The 18,234-nt window shown below is 40.8% G+C and overlaps 1 protein-coding gene across 4 annotated transcripts in view; it reads left to right on the forward strand.

Annotated features, from left to right (window-relative positions):
- The window catches only part of AMPH (amphiphysin), a 109,580-nt gene that overhangs the window by 32,606 nt on the left and 58,740 nt on the right, over positions 1 to 18,234 (forward strand). For all 4 annotated transcript variants that reach the window (XM_065665741.1, XM_065665742.1, XM_065665744.1 and 1 more), the window contains exon 2: positions 17,144 to 17,224. In XM_065665741.1, the coding sequence (XP_065521813.1) occupies positions 17,144 to 17,224 (81 nt within the window). The remainder of the gene's footprint in view (positions 1 to 17,143; positions 17,225 to 18,234) is intronic.

Consider the following 18,234-nt stretch of genomic DNA (forward strand, 5'->3'; position numbering starts at 1 on the left):
CATGGTGGGTAGGAGCATTTAGGTTCACTGTATGTTTGAGCTCAAAGGGTAGTATGACACTGAGGAATGGGTATCTCTTTGTGAGGTAGTATTTAGCCCTGAATATCAAATCATTATAATCTCCTTTGCTGGGTTTTTTTTTCCCTGTCTGATGCAATTTTCAGATCTATTTTCACATGTAAGCTGATTTTCAGTGTTTAACACATTTCTTTCTACTGCTGATTTTAAAATACATCAAGCGTTTTTCTAATTGTCCTACATATGACTGATTTTCAAAGCTTCTGAGAAGGTGGGAAAATCAAAAGGATTTCATGGACCTGGGATAATTTAAGCAAACTCTAATTTAGACATACTATTATTAGAGGAGGAAGTTACCTCCCAGCTGGAGAAAGTTGTAGAGAAAGCCAAGGGGATAGCTGAACATTAGAAGTCATGACTGCAACTGTCCCCTGTGGTCAAGTTATTTGCTCAGTTTAGGATGGCACAGATTGAAGTCAGGAATTACAATTCTTCCAATTTATTTCAATTTTAAGTTATTTTAAGGAGAATGATGATCACTGTTTCTGTCTTTGCCACTGGTTGCAGGATAACAGCACTACTGGTCTTCAGAAGAAAGACTAAAGTTGTTTGCCATCTTCCCATGCTCCTTCATGAGACTTAGGGTGTGAAAGACTATTAACTTAGGGTCCTCTTCCCTCCAGCTGGGTACTGTATTCCTGGTGATTTTCAGTAGTAGCTAGGCTGCCTCCATTTCCTGTGGAAGAAGTTCCTTGTATCTTTTGTGTATTGATGAAAATCTTTATTGAACTGTTCACTGAAGCATGGCTTCACCCTCAGTGCAAACAGTTTTGCTTTTGAAGAGTCTGAGAGGCCTCACAGCACAGGACTTGCTGATGAAGGTCACTCCAGCTGGCTTTGCTGTTGCTCCAGCATGCCTTGTGACTATGATGACAGGCTAAATAGCCACAGCATCCCACTGTTAGTTTGTTTTGTCTCAGTAGTGGAAGTGCTAGTTTCTGTCTGTCCTTACAGCTACGCATTTTTTAAGCCTCTCTCTCTGTTGAAAATGTCCTTTGTCCAGATCCTGAATTCTTTCTCCTTGTTAGTCTTGCTCTCCATGTGGTGCATTCCTCTCACTTCATATTTATTTGCATATGGAGCATTAAAAGGCCTCAGAATGTGAACCAAGATGAACAGGAACCCCAGAAGACCAGGGCTTCTTTTGCATCAAAGCAGTTTTTGCATGCCATTTCTTTCCCAGCGTCAGCAGATAGGCTCTCTTTCTGGACATCTTTTTGCCTGGAAAGTGTGACCATTAGAGGGCTCTTAAATGTTTATTTTTACAGAAGCACATTGAGTAGAACAGAACTGCTGTTTACTCAGCAAGAAAAAGGCCTCTCCAGGAAGTGGGCCCTACCTGTGCTCTTCATGCTGTTGATCTGAACAGCAGCACTTCAGTTTCCATGTTCAGCAGCTCTGAGGGCTAATTCTGAAGCCTCATCCCCAAGCCCCATGGGAAAGGATGAAGCCCTGCTTGCCTACGGTGTCTCACACAAAGTCTAGGTGTCAAAGCTGGAGCACTGACACCACCACTGCTGGTAGTCCTTGGTTGTTCTTGCCGACCTCAGCTTCAGTTCAGAAGCTTTTGCCTTTTCAGTAGCTAAAAGGCCACCACCTGGGGTGACCATGAAGAAGTGATGCACATACTCCTGCAAGCTCATCTGTAGCAGCAATTAAATTAATGAGAAAAGCAGAAATATGCTGTTAGCTGAGCAGCTTTAGAAGACAGTAATGTTGTTGAGGTACTGTTTGACCTTCAGTAATGCAAAAATGCTGAATAATTCTAAAAGGCAATAAGAAGGAGAAAAGGGTACCTTTGTTCAGAAACCTGACTAGCACATAATGTTACGTCTTCACAGATTATTCCAGTAAGTCTGAAATAAATCGGTTGTGGATCAGTAAAATTCTGACAGTCTTAAAAAAGACAGGCCTGTGTGGCTTCAGAGATTCCATGAGTTGTTACATTAGTTGAACCAAATGTATATGTTCTAATTTGTAGCTCTGCTGGGAGATGAATTCCTCAATTTTTTGAAACAAGCTTATTTATCATGCTGTCTAAAGAAGCGAATTCACCTGTGTTCTGGCTTCAGCAGTAGCAGTAATTCTTCTTCTTAGTGGCTGGTGCAACGCTGTGTTTTTGATTTTTGGCCTGGGAACGGTGCTGATAACACCGATGTTTTTATTTGCTGCTCACATGTTTGGTCTGGCCAAGGACTTTCTGAGCCTCATGCTCTGCCAGGGAGGAGAGGAAGCCGGGAGGAAGCAGAGACAGGACAGCTGACCCAAACTAGCCAAAGAGGTATTCCATACCGCAGCACGTCATGCCCAGGATGTAACAGAGAGTTACCCGGAAGGGCTGGGACTGCAGGGTTGGACAAGGTACAGGTCGGTGCTCGGCTGGGGGGAGTGGGGCGAGTTATTGGTTGGCTGGTGTTGTGTTGTATTCTCTTCCCTTGTTGTTCCCTTTAGCATTATTATTATTGGTGGCGGCAATAATGGTTTGTGTTATACCTCCTTAGTTACGAAACTGTTCTTAACCTGTGGGAGTTGCATTCTTTTCGATTCTCCTCTCCGCCCCTCCAAGGGTAGAGGGAGGGCAAGAAGGGGGGGGGAGTGAGTGGATGAACTTTGTGGTTGTGTTTAAACCATGACAGCCTGGAAGTGTTGAGTCATTGCCACTGTCTTTCTCTGTCTGAGGATAGAGTTCTGGAGCATCCTAAAGGTGAGGACTACCTGATCAGCAAGTGTTGCCTTTTTAGGCACATCATTGGTATATTAGCGTGCGATATATTCACGATCTATGAAGAAACAGTGAATTCTTCCACAGATGAACATCAATATGGAAAATGTTTTTCAAAGTACTAGAAAAAGTTATTTTAGTATTACGCATTTCTCTGTGTGGCGTGACATGAGACTGTCTTAACAGGTGGTGAAATATTCTGTTGGCAAGCCACCAAACCATGCTGGAAGCTTTTGGTTTTGTTTCCCCAGAGCTCCACTATGTCAGCTCTGTAATGAAGATTACAGAGATTACAGAGAGCATGCAGATAGGAATCCCACCCTTGCTGGACATGAAGGAGCATCAGGGTGGGCAGCATATGTACCTTAATGTATGCTGGACCACCTGTGGGTGTCTCTTTCGAGCCTCAGCCAACACCTTTCTCAAGAATTATCTGTGGAAGTGTCACAGCCCAGACTGGGGGAGGCAGTCAAGATTAGGCATCTGTATTGCTGCTTTGAGCATATGGATTAATTTAGAAGCCAAACTGATAAGACACAAAAACACTGGTAGCCTGTCTTGTAGATGTAATGGTGGAGTGAAAATAAAGTAAATTAACTCTTTGAGGCTGTGCAATGAGAAATGTGTGACCACTGCTAATTACACATGTCAGGAATGGCTGAACTCTTGTCTCTGTCATCATCTATGCATGGTTGCTAAAGCAGCTAATTTTGGGTCTAAGGATGTGGGTTATCTCACTGGCAACCATTAGGAAAAAAATTAAGTATTGTGTGAAATGAAAATAACTCTCTTAAATCAGTTTTATTTCCCTTCCCCCCCCAATACTTATATTGCTATGCAGTGAGACTTCACTCAGTAGAATATGAAGTTGGTGACATTACATTTTATCATCAACACTCTTTATCTACTTAGTGTCAAAATCAATTTATTTTATTATAAATTGGCTCAGTTTGATTTTTAATTAAGGCCTATATGAAATATTTTTGCCAGATTTTGAAACTGGGTACAGAAAATCAGGTACCACAATGAGAATATAAAAGGAACTAGCCTGAAATGCATTACTACTTAAAGTGAAAGCCTGGATTCCTGAAATTCTAAAATCCACTAAAAGCATATCATCAGAGCTAAATAAGCAAGCATTTGCTGTATATGTCTGATGGAAGTAGACAGTGAGAGAATGCATGTGCACTTTTAAATTCCAAGTCTATTATATTGAATATGATCTTTATTTTGACCTTGTGACTGAAAAGCTTTTTGCTTGATTATTTTGTATTTGACTCCCAGCAGACAGTAAGAACATCACAACTTGCTGTGATAAATCCAGAGAGACAGTCTGTAAAGGACAAAGTTGTCTTTTTCCAGGTAGAATTTAAATGTTTAATTAAAAAACTGAAACTGTGGTAACCACAGATAAATTACAATTTCATGTTTGATATATCTCTTCTTTGGCCAGGGGAAACTTGACTAATTTAGAGATAACAAATTGCCTGTCAGGTATCAATGCTGAGGACTTTAGTAGGATAGATGATATTAGGCTCCTTGTGCACGGATGAGCTTTAGTGGCCTTTCTGTACAGGAGGCAGAATTGTTTATTGCCTTGTGGCTGCTTCGAGCTGAAAAGGTTTTAGTGCTAAATGTCTTTATAGAGATGTAGACAAATGTCTTTGTAGATTTTGATGTTCTATTGATAAGATCTAGGAAGTTCATTTTAAGAAAGCTCTATATAAGCAGCCTAGTCCATTTTTAAAGTAGTTATCCCAATCTAATTTTAATAATTCAAGTTTTGTCAATGGCAATTCTTTTATATTTGATTCTATGCTACTTTTTATATTTTGCAAGTGTGTCAAAGTTTTTCAAGGGGCTGCTTTAGCACTTTTTTTCCTAAAGAATACAAATATCAAGTAAATAGCAAAAGAGCTGGCTGGTCACCAGTTGAATGTAAACATCAGAGGAGAAAGTATCAATCATGTTGTTTTGGTAGAATGAAACAAACCAAGATAATGAATCCTTTGTCTTCAGTGCTAGAAAAGGGTAAAGGATCAGATAATCTCTTGCTTTGAAAAGCTTGCAGCCCAAATAGGGCTGAAAGTGAATAGAAGTTAAGGTAAATGAAGTTGTCACATGAACAGAATGAAATGTTATCAGGGCAGTATAAATAACATATTTCTCTTGTTTTTTTAAGGAGAGCAGTATTAAGGCAAGTGTCTGCTCAATAGTAAGTATAGAGGACAAACCAAAGGAGTGGGGAAATGGATGAGGTGGTAAGAGGGAGGAAAATAAAAACCGATGATGAGAGCTTACGTTAGCCTGGATTCACAGCTAGTTTCTACAAGGCTGAGACACTGATTCTATGGATTATGTAAGGAGGGGCTGGCCGCTTGGGAGGAATATAGGACAGTTGTTAGAGGATGTAGGGAGGCAATTAGGACAGCTAAGGCCTCCTTGGAACTCAATCTTGCTAGTCGGGTTAAAGACAATAGAAAGGGCTTCTTCAAATACATAGCAAATAAAACTAACACAAGAGGCAATATAGGCCCACTGCTGAACGAAGTGGGTGCCCTGGAGACAGAGGATATAAAGAAGGCAGAGGTGCTGAATGCCTTCTTTGCCTCTGTCTTTACTCCTGCAGACTCTCCCCGAGGGCCCCGGATTTCTATAACCCCAGAAGGAGTCAGGACAAAGGAGGAGTTTGCTTTGGTAGATGAGGATTGGGTTAGGGATCAGCTATGCAATCTGGACATCTGTAAATCGATGGGTCCGGATGGAATGCACCCACGGGTGCTGAGGGAGCTGGCGGAGGTCATTGCTAGGCCACTTTCCATCATCTCTGGTAAGTCGTGGGAAACGGGCGAGGTGCCTGAGGATTGGCGGATGGCAAAGGTCACACCAATCTATAAGAAAGGCAAGAAGGAGGACCCGGGTAATTATAGACCGGTCAGCCTTACCTCCATCCCTGGAAAGATGATGGAACAACTTATTCTTGACTCCATCACTAGGCATATCAAGGATGAGGGGGTCATTAAGAACAGCCAACATGGTTTTATGAGGGGGAAGTCATGTATGACCAACCTTATAGCCTTCTATGAGGAAGTGACTAGGTGGAGGGATGATGGTAGAGCGGTAGATGTAGTTTTTCTTGATTTCAGTAAGGCATTTGATACTGTCTCCCACAGCATCCTCATAGATAAGCTAAAGAAGTGTGGGCTTGACGATCAAGTAGTGAGGTGGATCGAGAACTGGTTGAAAGGAAGAAGGCAGAGAGTTGTGGTCAATGGCGCAGAATCTAGCTGGAGGTCTGTGACTAGTGGAGTTCCTCAGGGGTCGGTGCTGGGACCGGTGCTGTTTAATATTTTCATCAATGACCTGGATGAGGGAACCGAGTGCACCATCAGCAAGTTTGCTGATGACACAAAACTGGGAGGAGTGGCTGACACACCAGAAGGCTGTGCTGCCATTCAGCGAGACCTGGACAGGCTGGAGAGTTGGGCGGGGAGAAACTTGATGAAATTTAACAAGGGCAAGTGTAGAGTCTTGCATCTGGGGAAGAACAACCCCATGTACCAGTACAGGTTGGGGGTTGACCTGCTGGAAAGTAGCGAAGGGGAAAGGGACCTGGGGGTCCTGGTGGATAGGAGGATGACCGTGAGCCAGCAATGTGCTCTTGTGGCCAAGAAGGCAAATGGCATCTTAGGGTGCATTAGAAAGGGAGTGGTTAGTAGGTCAAGAGAGGTTCTCCTCCCCCTCTACTCAGCCTTGGTGAGGCCGCATCTGGAATATTGCGTCCAGTTCTGGGCCCCTCTGTTCAAGAAGGACAGGGAATTGCTTGAAGGAGTCCAGCGCAGAGCCACAAAGATGATTAAGGGAGTGGAACATCTCCCTTATGAGGAGAGGCTGAGGGAGCTGGGTCTCTTTAGCTTGCAAAAGAGGAGACTGAGGGGTGACCTCATCAATGTTTACAAATATGTAAAGGGTAGGTGTCAGGATGATGGAGCTAGTCTTTTTACAGTGATATCCAGTGATAGGACAAGGGGCAATGGGTGTAAACTGGAGCATAGGAAGTTCCACGTTAACATCAGGAAGAACTTCTTTACTGTAAGAGTGACAGAGCACTGGAACAGGTTGCCCAGGGGGGTTGTGGAGTCTCCTACACTGGTGATATTCAAGGCCTGCCTGGACAAGTTCCTGTGTGATGTACTGTAGGTTACCCTGCTCTTGTGGGGGGGTTGGACTAGATGATCTTTTGAGGTCCCTTCCAACCCTTGGGATTCTGTGATTCTGTGATTACTAGTAGAAAGGTATCCAGGTATTTCTAAGCTAGATGAGTAAGAAACAACAGCAACTGAGATGATTTTTTTTTTTAATTAATTCAGCAGAGTAATGCTTTGGTTTATTTGGGATCCAGCAAAGGACACAAATTCAGCCAAAGATATTGTAGCTAATCGTGCAGGCAGTTAAATTTAGCTATTGGCCAACCACAAGAGGCGATCAATCTTCTCAAGATGTGTGAGAGCCGCCATAGCCAGAGAAGGGCAAACAGATTGTCTTTCCAGTTCTTTAAGATGCTTTTTTGTCTACATCTCCTCTTCTGTATAGCTGTAGTGCAGATAACCTGAACACAGCAGATTTCTCTACTATGAAACTCTTTTCACAGCAGGATGGCCCACACATTAAGATGCTAGTCTAGAATTATCAAGATTTGGTACCCTGCTTGTGATTAACTTCTGAACCTTGTGTAAAAGTTACTTGCCTTTCCTCTGTGTTGTTTCCCCAGTGGTAAAGTGAGCAAAGAATTAATTATTTTTGCATTAAGAGATTTTGTAAGGAAAAAGAATAGTAAAAAGTTTTAGGATTGAGTTTGTTAGGATATTAATAGCTCAGTTCATCTGCCCACACATAGACTGCTTGAGTTGTATCCTTCCTTGCCTCAAGCTGCCATTCCAGAAGACACTTCCATAGGTCCTGTGTCATGTTTGCTACCTGTGCAGTGATGTTTGAGACATCCTGTGCTACCTGAGATGCCTGTGGGAAGGCAAATGAAACCCACAGTTTCTCAAAATTGATAGTTTGCTTTTAGTCTGGTCTCTATTTTCTCATAATGGTTTTTCTCCCTCTTAATTCTTCATTTGTTTTGTCCTTGTTTTTTCTCTTCACATTTCTGTCTATTTCTGGTAATTTCTTGTTTCTTTCCATTTTGTTTTCCTCTTTAAGCTACATCCCATGAAAATCACCTGCCGTGCACCATTTCAGCATCTCTGCCTGGATGCCCACCTTTATTAGACAGACTAGTCATACAGTGCAGACTGAGGAAGGCTAGTCTAACAGCTTGGTATTTTTTGAAGTACATGGCAGTTCTTTAAAGCTGTGCTAGGCTTTCATGTCCACTGGGGATAAGCACCTTTCAGAATACACTCAGAGTGTCTGATGAGCCACCTCACTCTATAGAGACCTGTGAAAGTCCTAAGGGACAACCAGGAGAAGTCCCTAGCAGTACATGGTCATAGCTGTTAGTATTCCTTCCCTTTTCATGAACAAAATGAGGCTTTGCAAACTTCAAAGCTCATCCTTTAGTCTCCTTATTCCTGCTGTCCAGCTAAGTTTTACTGCATGATCAGAGAATCCCACTTGAGCAGAATGATAGCACCTACTATTGTGTTTAATTTTGCAAGGTTGCCTATTTCCAGGAGACCAAATTTGCTGGATGTTGCAGAGTAGGGTGAGTAATGGTCTACACACTGTGGTGCTCTGCAATGTTCAAGTCAGTGCTCTTTGTTAAGTGCTTTCTGGTTTAACTCAGATGACCAAGGACTAGGACAGAAGTCTGTGGCTTCATAGTGAGAAGAATCATAATCTTGTTTATTTTGTGGATCTCTCTAGAGCATCTTTACATTATCAGGGCGATGATGTGCAATTATATTCTGTAATTTGCAGAGAGGCTAATGTAATTATCTCTCATAGCTTAATGTTCACATTTGTCATTTAGGCTGTGTAGAAAGACCACATTTCTCTCTTTCGATTTTGATTAAGAGAACATATCATAGTGTTTTATGCTTGTGTGGATATTATTCACTACTCTTCTCATTTGTTAGCAAACTACTCCCATGCATCATGGTATTTTACAATAATCAAAGCACCAGCAAGCACAAACTGCCACAAAAATGAACAAAAGAAAAGCGGCCATGAGAGAAGTGAACCTTCATACTTCTTGAAACAGCAAATACCCTATCAGAGCTTCACAAGCAGCAGGACAATCCATTAATAAGAAAATTTATCAGAGCTATAAATTGTAAAAAGACCACATCAAGAATTCCTTGAAATACAGTTTATTAGGCATTGGGCGAGGGTTCTGGAGGAGTATCACTGCACGCTTGTCATGTCATGTTTCTTCCCTAGGCATCTTGTTTTGGGCGGGGGGGTGAGGAGGTTGAAGACAGATTGGTATCTTATACAGACAAGCAGTCTGACCTGTACAGTTGTTTTTGTGCTTTTCTGTTCCTGAGAGTGCCTGCTACCTAGCAGCTGCACTCTTCCATTGCTTGGGCTGCATTTCATGCATTAATGCTGTCCAGGATGTGACTTTTACTTTGTGACACTGTACAGCTGAAGCTGCCTGTGTCATATATTAGGATAGCAATTGTGCAGTTGCAATCCTCCATTAAATGGTGTATTCCAAAATTGGAATTTATTGTGATGTCCTTTTTCCTAGCATATGATCCACTATGTCAAACTATAGCAATACAATTCAACTGTAAATGGTGGGCATATGGGGATTATTGTGCCTGGTGTAAGAGAAGATCTAACTGGGCGGCTGGGCAACAAATGCTAAATCCAATAACAGACATACAAGATAGATCAAGTGATAATGAAGACTGGCTGTGATCTGCTGAATGATCAGTTGATCTGTCTATCAGTAATAGTGCAAGTATGTGCAGAAAAAAGTAATTACAGGCCACTTGATGCTGATCTGGAAACCTGAACTAAGTTTAGTAATTTCTTAAAATCACTAGTGGAAACAATACAGACTCTGATGCTGCTGAAGATGAGGAAGAAGAGAGTGGTCAGAGGAAAGTGAGAGCATAGGTATTTCTTGCAGGTCTTCTACTTCTTTCTGTGTCTGATTGAGCTCTTGTAAATTCATTTGCCGTATCCAGGGCAATTCTTTCTTTAAAATAGTGTTGTGTGTTCTGGGGTGGATGGTCATTGTTTCCTTCTAAATGATTTAAAACATGATGTTTCTTTTGTAAATTATCATCTGCTTTATACAGCAGTGGGTCTTCCTGAAGACTTCAGAAACAGGCCAGAGCATCACCCTTCTTGATGCAGCTCCCCTGTCTGCCTGGTGGCCAGCTGCAGTCCCTGGAATGCCTGTAGTGTTTCTGCTATAAATCAGTACTGCACAAAGCAATTGCTTATCAGTGAAGAGCTTTATTGTAGTGTCTTCCTACATTTTTCTGTAGTCCTCTTAGTAAAATGCTTAGTATTCTGTTTTAAACAGGTTTTCAGGCTTTTGAGTCTGTCAGTGACAAAGGGATTTTTTTTTTTTTTTTTCCACCATCTTCCAGCAGATATTAACGAGAATGGATACTTGAGCGAACATTTGTCACTGTTGTTTGTGCAGGAATGCCATGGTGGAATAGCAGAAGTAGAAAGGCAAGCCTGAGTTCTTGGAAAGTCTATGGCTGTGTTACGTGGAAAGTATATGAAATTCAGACAACCTCTTGGAAGAGAGATGTGATTGAGCTTCTTGCATTGAAGCTATATTGGGAACAAAATGATCATAGCAGAACTGAAACTGGGCAATACACTGTGCTGTTTCAGGCATGTGTATCTTAAACCTGCGATAAAATGGTAATTTGTACTTACTGGGTATGTTCTGGCTGCTTATCTACTTACTTTATAAAACTGTAATATTAAATATAGTATTGTTTCTGGCTAAGCCAAAAAACTGAGCTTGTTTGGAAAGCCAAGGCTTTAGCCTTAAAAAGAAAGTGTTTAATACTGTTGTTCAGTTTGCATTTTTTTTTTTTTTCCCTCTGAGTGCTCAGCTGCCTGATTTCCTGGCCTGAAAGCCAAAGAATGTTAGTCTTTTGCTTGGTTTAGTCAGAAACTTAATCTCGCGCTCTCAAATGGAAATTCTTGCGTGGGGGGAAACACCCAAAACCCCAGAGAAAACCAACCTTATTACCTCATGACTCTGCTCACCTATGATAATAACAATTGCTTTGCACTTGTAACCTGAGACTAAGTCGTATTCTATGTAAGTTAATTTCTGCAGTAATTAATACAATACCACAAAATTCTCGGTCTTTGTATATTTGAAATACCTATTGCTTATATGCAATTAAAACTTTGCTCAAAAAACACACCAATCCAAAACCAAACAGAAAACAAGAGAACTGCACTAGAGAAAAAAGAATATTTTCTTCATAATTTTTCCAACTGGTAAATTCCATTTAATTTTTACTGAAATGCATTGTGCATACTTTAATCCTACCATGTAACAATGGTGAAAAATATCTCTTTGCCCATTGTCTTTTTCTGCCCATATTTTGCTATTAAATTACTGGAGTGAAGTGGAGACAGGATAAATAAGACCATGGATTTTGGCATAACGGTAAGAAGTTTTGTTTTATTTTTAAATGACTCAATTAGTTAGATATGAATGTTACCCCTTTGGAGAGGAGACTTTTTCTTAGTTGGACTGAAAATGTAGTTCCATAAACTTCACTCTTACGTATATCTAATCCTAATTACTGTCTTTTCCTGCCCCTCTTTGCAGGGGAGCAACCAATTAGCATCCTTATGATGATTCTCCCTCTGGTTTCACTTCAGCTACCCATGTGCTAATGGTGAGGAGGCAGGAATCTCAGGTGGCTCCAGTAATTCTTGAGTATTTGTTCCATGTCTTGTGTTTAGCACCCTGCTGTCACACTTGAATGAGTGTCAGTAGGTACATTTTGGAAATAGCTCTCTTCCAGGCTTCATACTTTGACTTACTGTCTTCCAAGCAAGCTTTTGTTTCTGTAACAAACAGGGCCTCTTAAACTTAGTTCCTACGCCTCTCAAGTACCAGCTGGGTATCATGGATCATGCTTAACTTTTCTAACTTGACACTTTTCTATGGATTTGTGGTGGATGCTTTGTTACAGCATCCCATCACATGAATGACTTTGTCTTTTTAAACTTAGAAGTGCCTGTGTGGTTTTAGGGTTGTGTTTTGTGGGGAGAGGGTTGGTTTCGGGCAGTGGGATTAGGGTGGTGGAGTTTTTTTGTCTGTCTGGAGTTACTGTCAGCCTGTGGTAAGCTTTTGGGCTTATATATTTGCTGTATTTGAAACAGTCATGCTTACCTCAAACTTAACCCATGGTGGTTGTTTTCCACCTCAAATAAGCATCATCAGAAGCTTCTTTGAAAGCTTCTGTTTTATATTATAGAATCATAGAATAGAACATAGGAGTATTTCAATACTCCTAAAAAATCAAAATGAAATCAATATCATGTTTTGCACATAGGTAACTTTAAAATGATTTCTCCTGAATGCTCTGCCTTTATTTTAACTAGCTTTTGCCCAGAAGTTCCATCTTGAAACTTGTTTGGAAAGCCATGCATATTACTCTTAACAGTCCTAGTGTTTCTTTTATAGGTTATAGAGGAGTATCGTATTAGAAAAAAAGTGTTCTGAAACAGTATTGTAGATGTAGTTTACATCTGTTGAGTTCCAGAGCACTGTGCTATTCTCAAAAGATTTTGGACTCTCAGAAGTGTTTATCTTTTCATATTGGGGTTATTCTGTAATATCCTTAAATAGTGCCAGTTGAGGTGAGTTGGATTATCTTAGCTTTTACAGTGTTTAACAGTGCTGGCAATCGCTGATAAAGTCTTCTCCTGGGTAGTGCTGTCCGAACAGTCATGTCTTTCTGGCCCAAGTGGTTTTGAGTGTGTTAGTTGTTCTTCAAGAATACTGATGCATAACTGAGGTTGATGCATGTTGGGATGTCTGATGAGGTTACTGTCATGCTCCTGTGCAGGGAGATGATCTGTTCTTGAGGCAGCTCCTGGGTGACCACAGTTCATATCTTATTTTTATTATTTTGCTTTTTTCTTTTTGTTTTCCTTCCTTGAATTGCCACATTGTCAGAAACTTCTTTAGGGGAAGATGGGTGGGCCTGTCAGAGTGGTAGTCTTATCGGCTGTTGTAACACTGTCATCTTTGCCACAAGACAAGAGTTTTCAATATAATCAAGCTTACCCAAGCTCATCTGTAATTTTTTTTCTATTTCCTTTCCTTGGCATATTGGAGACACTTAACAATGTTCACATCATAATTGTTGTGAAATTGATCATTTCAATTCAAGATCAGTGAGTTTACTGACTTTTTCTTCCTAATACTTCAGATCCTCATAGAACAGAAAGGTATTCTTTGGTAATTGAAGGCACTTGTAAGACTAAACTGTTCCCCTTTAGTTATCTATCTTCCAAAAAGGTTTACTGAAGATGCAGCATTCCCTAATGGAAATGTTCTTGCTTTTTGTATCTAGACCTGTACTCTTGATGACAGTTATGAATGATACCAGACATGCTTGAGATCCTCACACTTCTATGTGTTTGTGTAGAATTTGTCATTTATTTATCCCAGGACAACGTTGCCAGACAATTCCTCTCTGCATGTATTCACTCAACAGCATCTAGGTTTACCATCAGATCAAGTTTAGCGTTTACATCATTCTCAATGCTAATTGATCTTAATTATTTAGCTCATATAATTTAGTTCTTAGCAGCATGCTGGGTCAAGGCTGCTATTCATTTTAGATCCTTAACGTAATTCAGTGCATTAAGCACATTATAAACCAGTACATTTGGAGACCACAGTATTTAAGAAAAAATAAAGCAGCTGGGTTGTTTTTTTGAGGGGAGGAGAGGTGTTGTGTTTTGCTTGGGGTTTTGTTGGGTTTTTTTTAGGGCATTTTAAGAAAAGTTACTAGGAGCTGGTTTAGTCTAACTATAAGAAATGGGGTAGTGCTTTACCTGTTTCTTCTTTTGGATAGGCTAATCATGTTCACCAGCTATTTTATACAGCCTTCAGGAGACTGCAGAACCCTTGACCCTCAAATGTTTGAGCTTTAGCTTATGTCTGTTGATTTTTTTTTTTATTGTTTAATTATTTAATTTCAGATTGAACAGGCAGTTAATACACATTGATAGATGTGTACATTCTTAGCCCTAACTGCAAGCATTACTTCTCTGTATTGGTACACTAAGAAGAAAAAAGGATAGCCACCTGCCTTCTGAGTCAGGTCCTCATTTGAGCCCTGCAAACCATTGAGTGTTCAGCAGCAGGTTTGGTTCCTCTGTTCTTTCCTTTTCTAATGTCCGAATGCAAATCCACAGTGTGTGTTACCTACCGCATGGACCAGAAATAAAATATTAGCCACTTAGCTGTCCACATTGCCTGTCTTTGGCACACAGTAGAACACTCCAAGGCTTTTGTAAAACATTGTCCATCTACCCTTCTGTCCTCAGGAGCCACCAATAAACTGAGCTATTCCTGTTACAAAATCTAATCCTCATCCAGAAGGGTGGTTGAATTGAGGCTTAAGAGGGAGGTTAGGCACTTCCTGCTCCTGAGCACAGCTTTCATTTTACTTCTAAGAGGTGTCAGATGCTTTTAAGTAACCTGGTCATTTTAAGTCTATTTTTCTCCTAACCAGTATATAAACCTTACGCTAGTAGGGTGTCTACTTGCCCTTTCCTAAACCTAGCCCTAAACCAGACCCTGACTCTCATCTTGACCCAGGTACCCTATATAAGGTGAACTGGATGTCTAGGTGTCTAGAATTTACTTCAGCCTGTCCCTAAAAGGGGTTGGAGTTAGAGGAACCTGTGTGTAGTGTACACAAGCCTCTATCTGGCCGTAAGCCTACTGCAGAGACACCCTATAGGTGGTGACCAAACAGAACAACAATAAACTGCAAACTAGACATCTGTTGACCAGAGACTTCCACTTTGAGGCAGAAGTGCTGAAAGGCAGGTTAGGTTCTAAGATTTACCTGCAGTCTGGTCACCTGTCTGTTTAAACTGCCAGTGGTAAAGTTGTGGTTACAATAAGGTTGCTTGTGAAAGGCTGAGCTACATGTTCAGTGGCCCCATAGGTCCATGGGGCTATATGGATGGGATCTAAAGGGACCATGAGGAATAGTTTGTTTTAGCCCCAGTCTGCCCTGCTCTTTCTATGTGGAATGGTGTTTAGGATTGTATTAGGGTTGTAATTAGGAGTGTATGAGCCCCAGTTATCTGTGCGTATGGCAAGAGCTGCAGGAACTTCTGCTTCCAACTGTGGGACATATCTGTAGTTCTGGTTTGGGTTAGGATTAGGAAAATTGGGAAACTATGTTATTAATGGCTATTTAATGTAACTCTGGATTAAGATTAGGATTGGTATTTGCAGAGGCCAAATTCTAACACTGTATTTTAGATTCAGTTCAGGTAAATACTTGTAGAGAAATTGAAAGTCGGAGGTAGGATAAAATAAAACCCCAAACCATAGAAGGTAGATTCTGTAAGTGATAGGTTGTTCCCTTCTGAGCCTTGTGCTATTGGGCCTGAGTACACAGCTGGAGACATGGATGTGTGCCATTGAGTTTTGGGAAAAAGAGTTTATCATGACATTTCTCCCCATGGTTTGTTACGTGTGTTATGAATCATTCAGACTACAGTTTATGTGCTTTCTACTTTCTCCTGTGAATGTGATTTGAATGTATTGTGTGGGCAGGAGACTTACCTGGCAGCCATCTGTTTGAAAGGGAAATGTTGGATTTTCAGAGAATCCACGCACTGCCTGGTGTGGATCAAAATAATGCCACAGTTGGGGGCAGGCTGTTTGGCTCACTGGTGACAAAGAGCACCGCGAAGGGCTGTGATGATTTGAGATGTTAAGTTAAATGATTCCTCTGTAAAACCATCTGCGATACTTCTAAATATTTAATGAAGAGGTTGGTGATGAGAGTATGTGAGGTCTTTGAGCCTAGTCAGCAGGCTTAAAAACAACTCAAAATGCACAAATGGGAGGAGAAAATGAAAAGCTAGAACATAGCTATCAGCAGCAAAAGACTGGTCTTTGTCTTTTTTCCTCTGTGGTGTCATTCTTTCTGTCTTTCTCCTGCATATATGTCAAAATGTCCTTGAAGTGTCACATGCCAGGTCCACAGGTAGCATTGCATCACCTTAACGATCATCTTGACCCCCTGTGGCCTGGTTTTGTGGTAGGGGGTGGCTGGGGTTGGGAGAGGCAGGTAGTTAGAGAGAGAATAGGTCAGGACTGGAGCCCTGTGCAGTCTTTGTTTTGAGAAGAATAGGTAGGGATCTTTACATCTTCATTCATAGGAGCAATAGCAATTACTTGCTGCTGTTTCTGTTTTGTGGAGTTTTTTCATTTGTTTGTTTGTGGGTTTTTTTTTTCTGTGGAAATGGAAAGTTTGGACAGTTTGTCATGGGAAAGCAATCTGTGAGATGGTTCATCCCACATGCAAGTACTCTATAAAGATTTAGGAGTTGCCTGACAAGCAGGGTGAAGCGTATTTGCAGCTATGTATAAGTCTTCAATGTTAAAATGAATGGATAGTGCCCAGATAGAATAAAATACATTTATGGTAGTTAAAACCAGTGTAAAGTTGTACCTGTGTCAAATGACTTTTGAGATTGCTATCACAGGAATAGCCCATACTGCTGATATATTGGAGTATATTTATTATCTAGTGGATGAAAACCCACTTCTGAATTAATGAGGGGAATAAAATGAACACCAATGGAAGTTTTAAATAAGCATCATCTGTAACAGTTTCTCATGCAACCTCACAGTTCTTTATTCTCTATGGCTTTATGTTGAAAATAATGGGGATGAGGATAATGTTAATGCCATTTGATATAATGAACCATAAACAGAAGAAAAACCTAATGAAATTTGGTTTTCATTTTTCTTTCTCTATCTGAACAGTAGGACAACTTGCAGTGCCAGCAAATTTCTGTGATTATTGCCTTGAAATACTGACTCTTGCATTGAGAATCTGGGATTCTCTGCTAAAAGAAAAGTTGCTTCATTAAAAACCCTCCACATATCCCCAAGGACTCCATGCTTTGAAGTGTATTTCCACACACACATACCTCTGTTTTTATCCCTTTTTATTTTGACAAAATGGTTCCTGTGTGAACTTCAGAAACAGTAGTGAATGCAACACCACCCAAAATAGCATGCTATTTAAGCCTTAACTGCAGGAACAGAAGCGTTGAAAGAAGCAGTGGTTTTGTTTCGTGACACATACATTTAATTATTCCTTTTTATTTTCAATGCAGGTACTTCAAAAACTAGGAAAAGCAGATGAAACAAAAGATGAACAGTTTGAAGAATACGTTCAAAATTTCAAACGACAAGAGGTCAGTTACTTTTTTAGTTTCTTTATGTGTGTCTTAGGAAGAATTCAGATTATTTGAACTTTCTGATTTTGAAGAAGGTGTTGCAGAGTGACAGGTAAGATTTCTTGGGGGATATAATATTTTGTTCTGCTATTTTCAAACAGAAAGGACAGCTCGATTTGTGCATGCAGAGGGCTAAGAAATGTTCTCATAATAAAAGGACATATTGTACTCATGTCCAACACCATCATGCTTGAACCACTTGGGATCAGCTGAGTGACAGCACATTTTCAACAGCATAATTTAGAATAGAACCCAACTCCAACTAAATGTAGCTTTAGTGTTGCCTTCTTACAAAGAAGCATAGAATGCTTTGGTTTGGAAGGGACCTTTAAAGCTCATCCAGTTCCAACCCCCTTCCACGGGCAGCGACACCTTCCACTAGAGCAGGCTGCTCCAAGCCCCGTCCAACCTGGCCCTGAACACTGCCGGGGATGGGGCAGCCACAGCTTCTCTGGGCACCCTGTGCCAGCGCCTCAGAATCTTCACAGGGGAGAGTTTCTGCCTAATGTCTAATCTCAGTCTCCTTTCTGTTGGTTAAAGCCATTCTCCCTTGTCCTGTCACTACAGGCCTTGTCATAAGCCCCTTTCCAGACTTCTTGTTGGCCCCTTTAGGTGTTGGAAGGCTGTTCTCGGGTCTCCCTGGTTGCCTCCAGGCTGAACAAGCCCCAGTCCCTTAGCAGTGGTATATAATATGCAGGGCTTATAACAAAGCGAGTAGATGAATAGTTTCAGACTGCTGTGTGTTGGCTCCTGTCGGTGCAGGGGACTGTGGTGTCAGTGCTGATGAAGCACTACTGGGGAGCAGAGCTCAATTACTCTTAATGTTGTAAAAACAGCATATGAAAACAAAGGTGCTCGAAGAGTTTATAACATACTTCCAATGCAATCCTAAATTCTAACCTCAATTATTCCTTGCTTCATTGAACAGACTTTTTGGCTTCAAGATGATTAATTGCAATAATTATATA

This window comes from Lathamus discolor, chromosome 2 (assembly GCF_037157495.1).
Source record: "Lathamus discolor isolate bLatDis1 chromosome 2, bLatDis1.hap1, whole genome shotgun sequence".
Classification (NCBI taxonomy): Eukaryota; Metazoa; Chordata; class Aves; order Psittaciformes; family Psittacidae; genus Lathamus; species Lathamus discolor.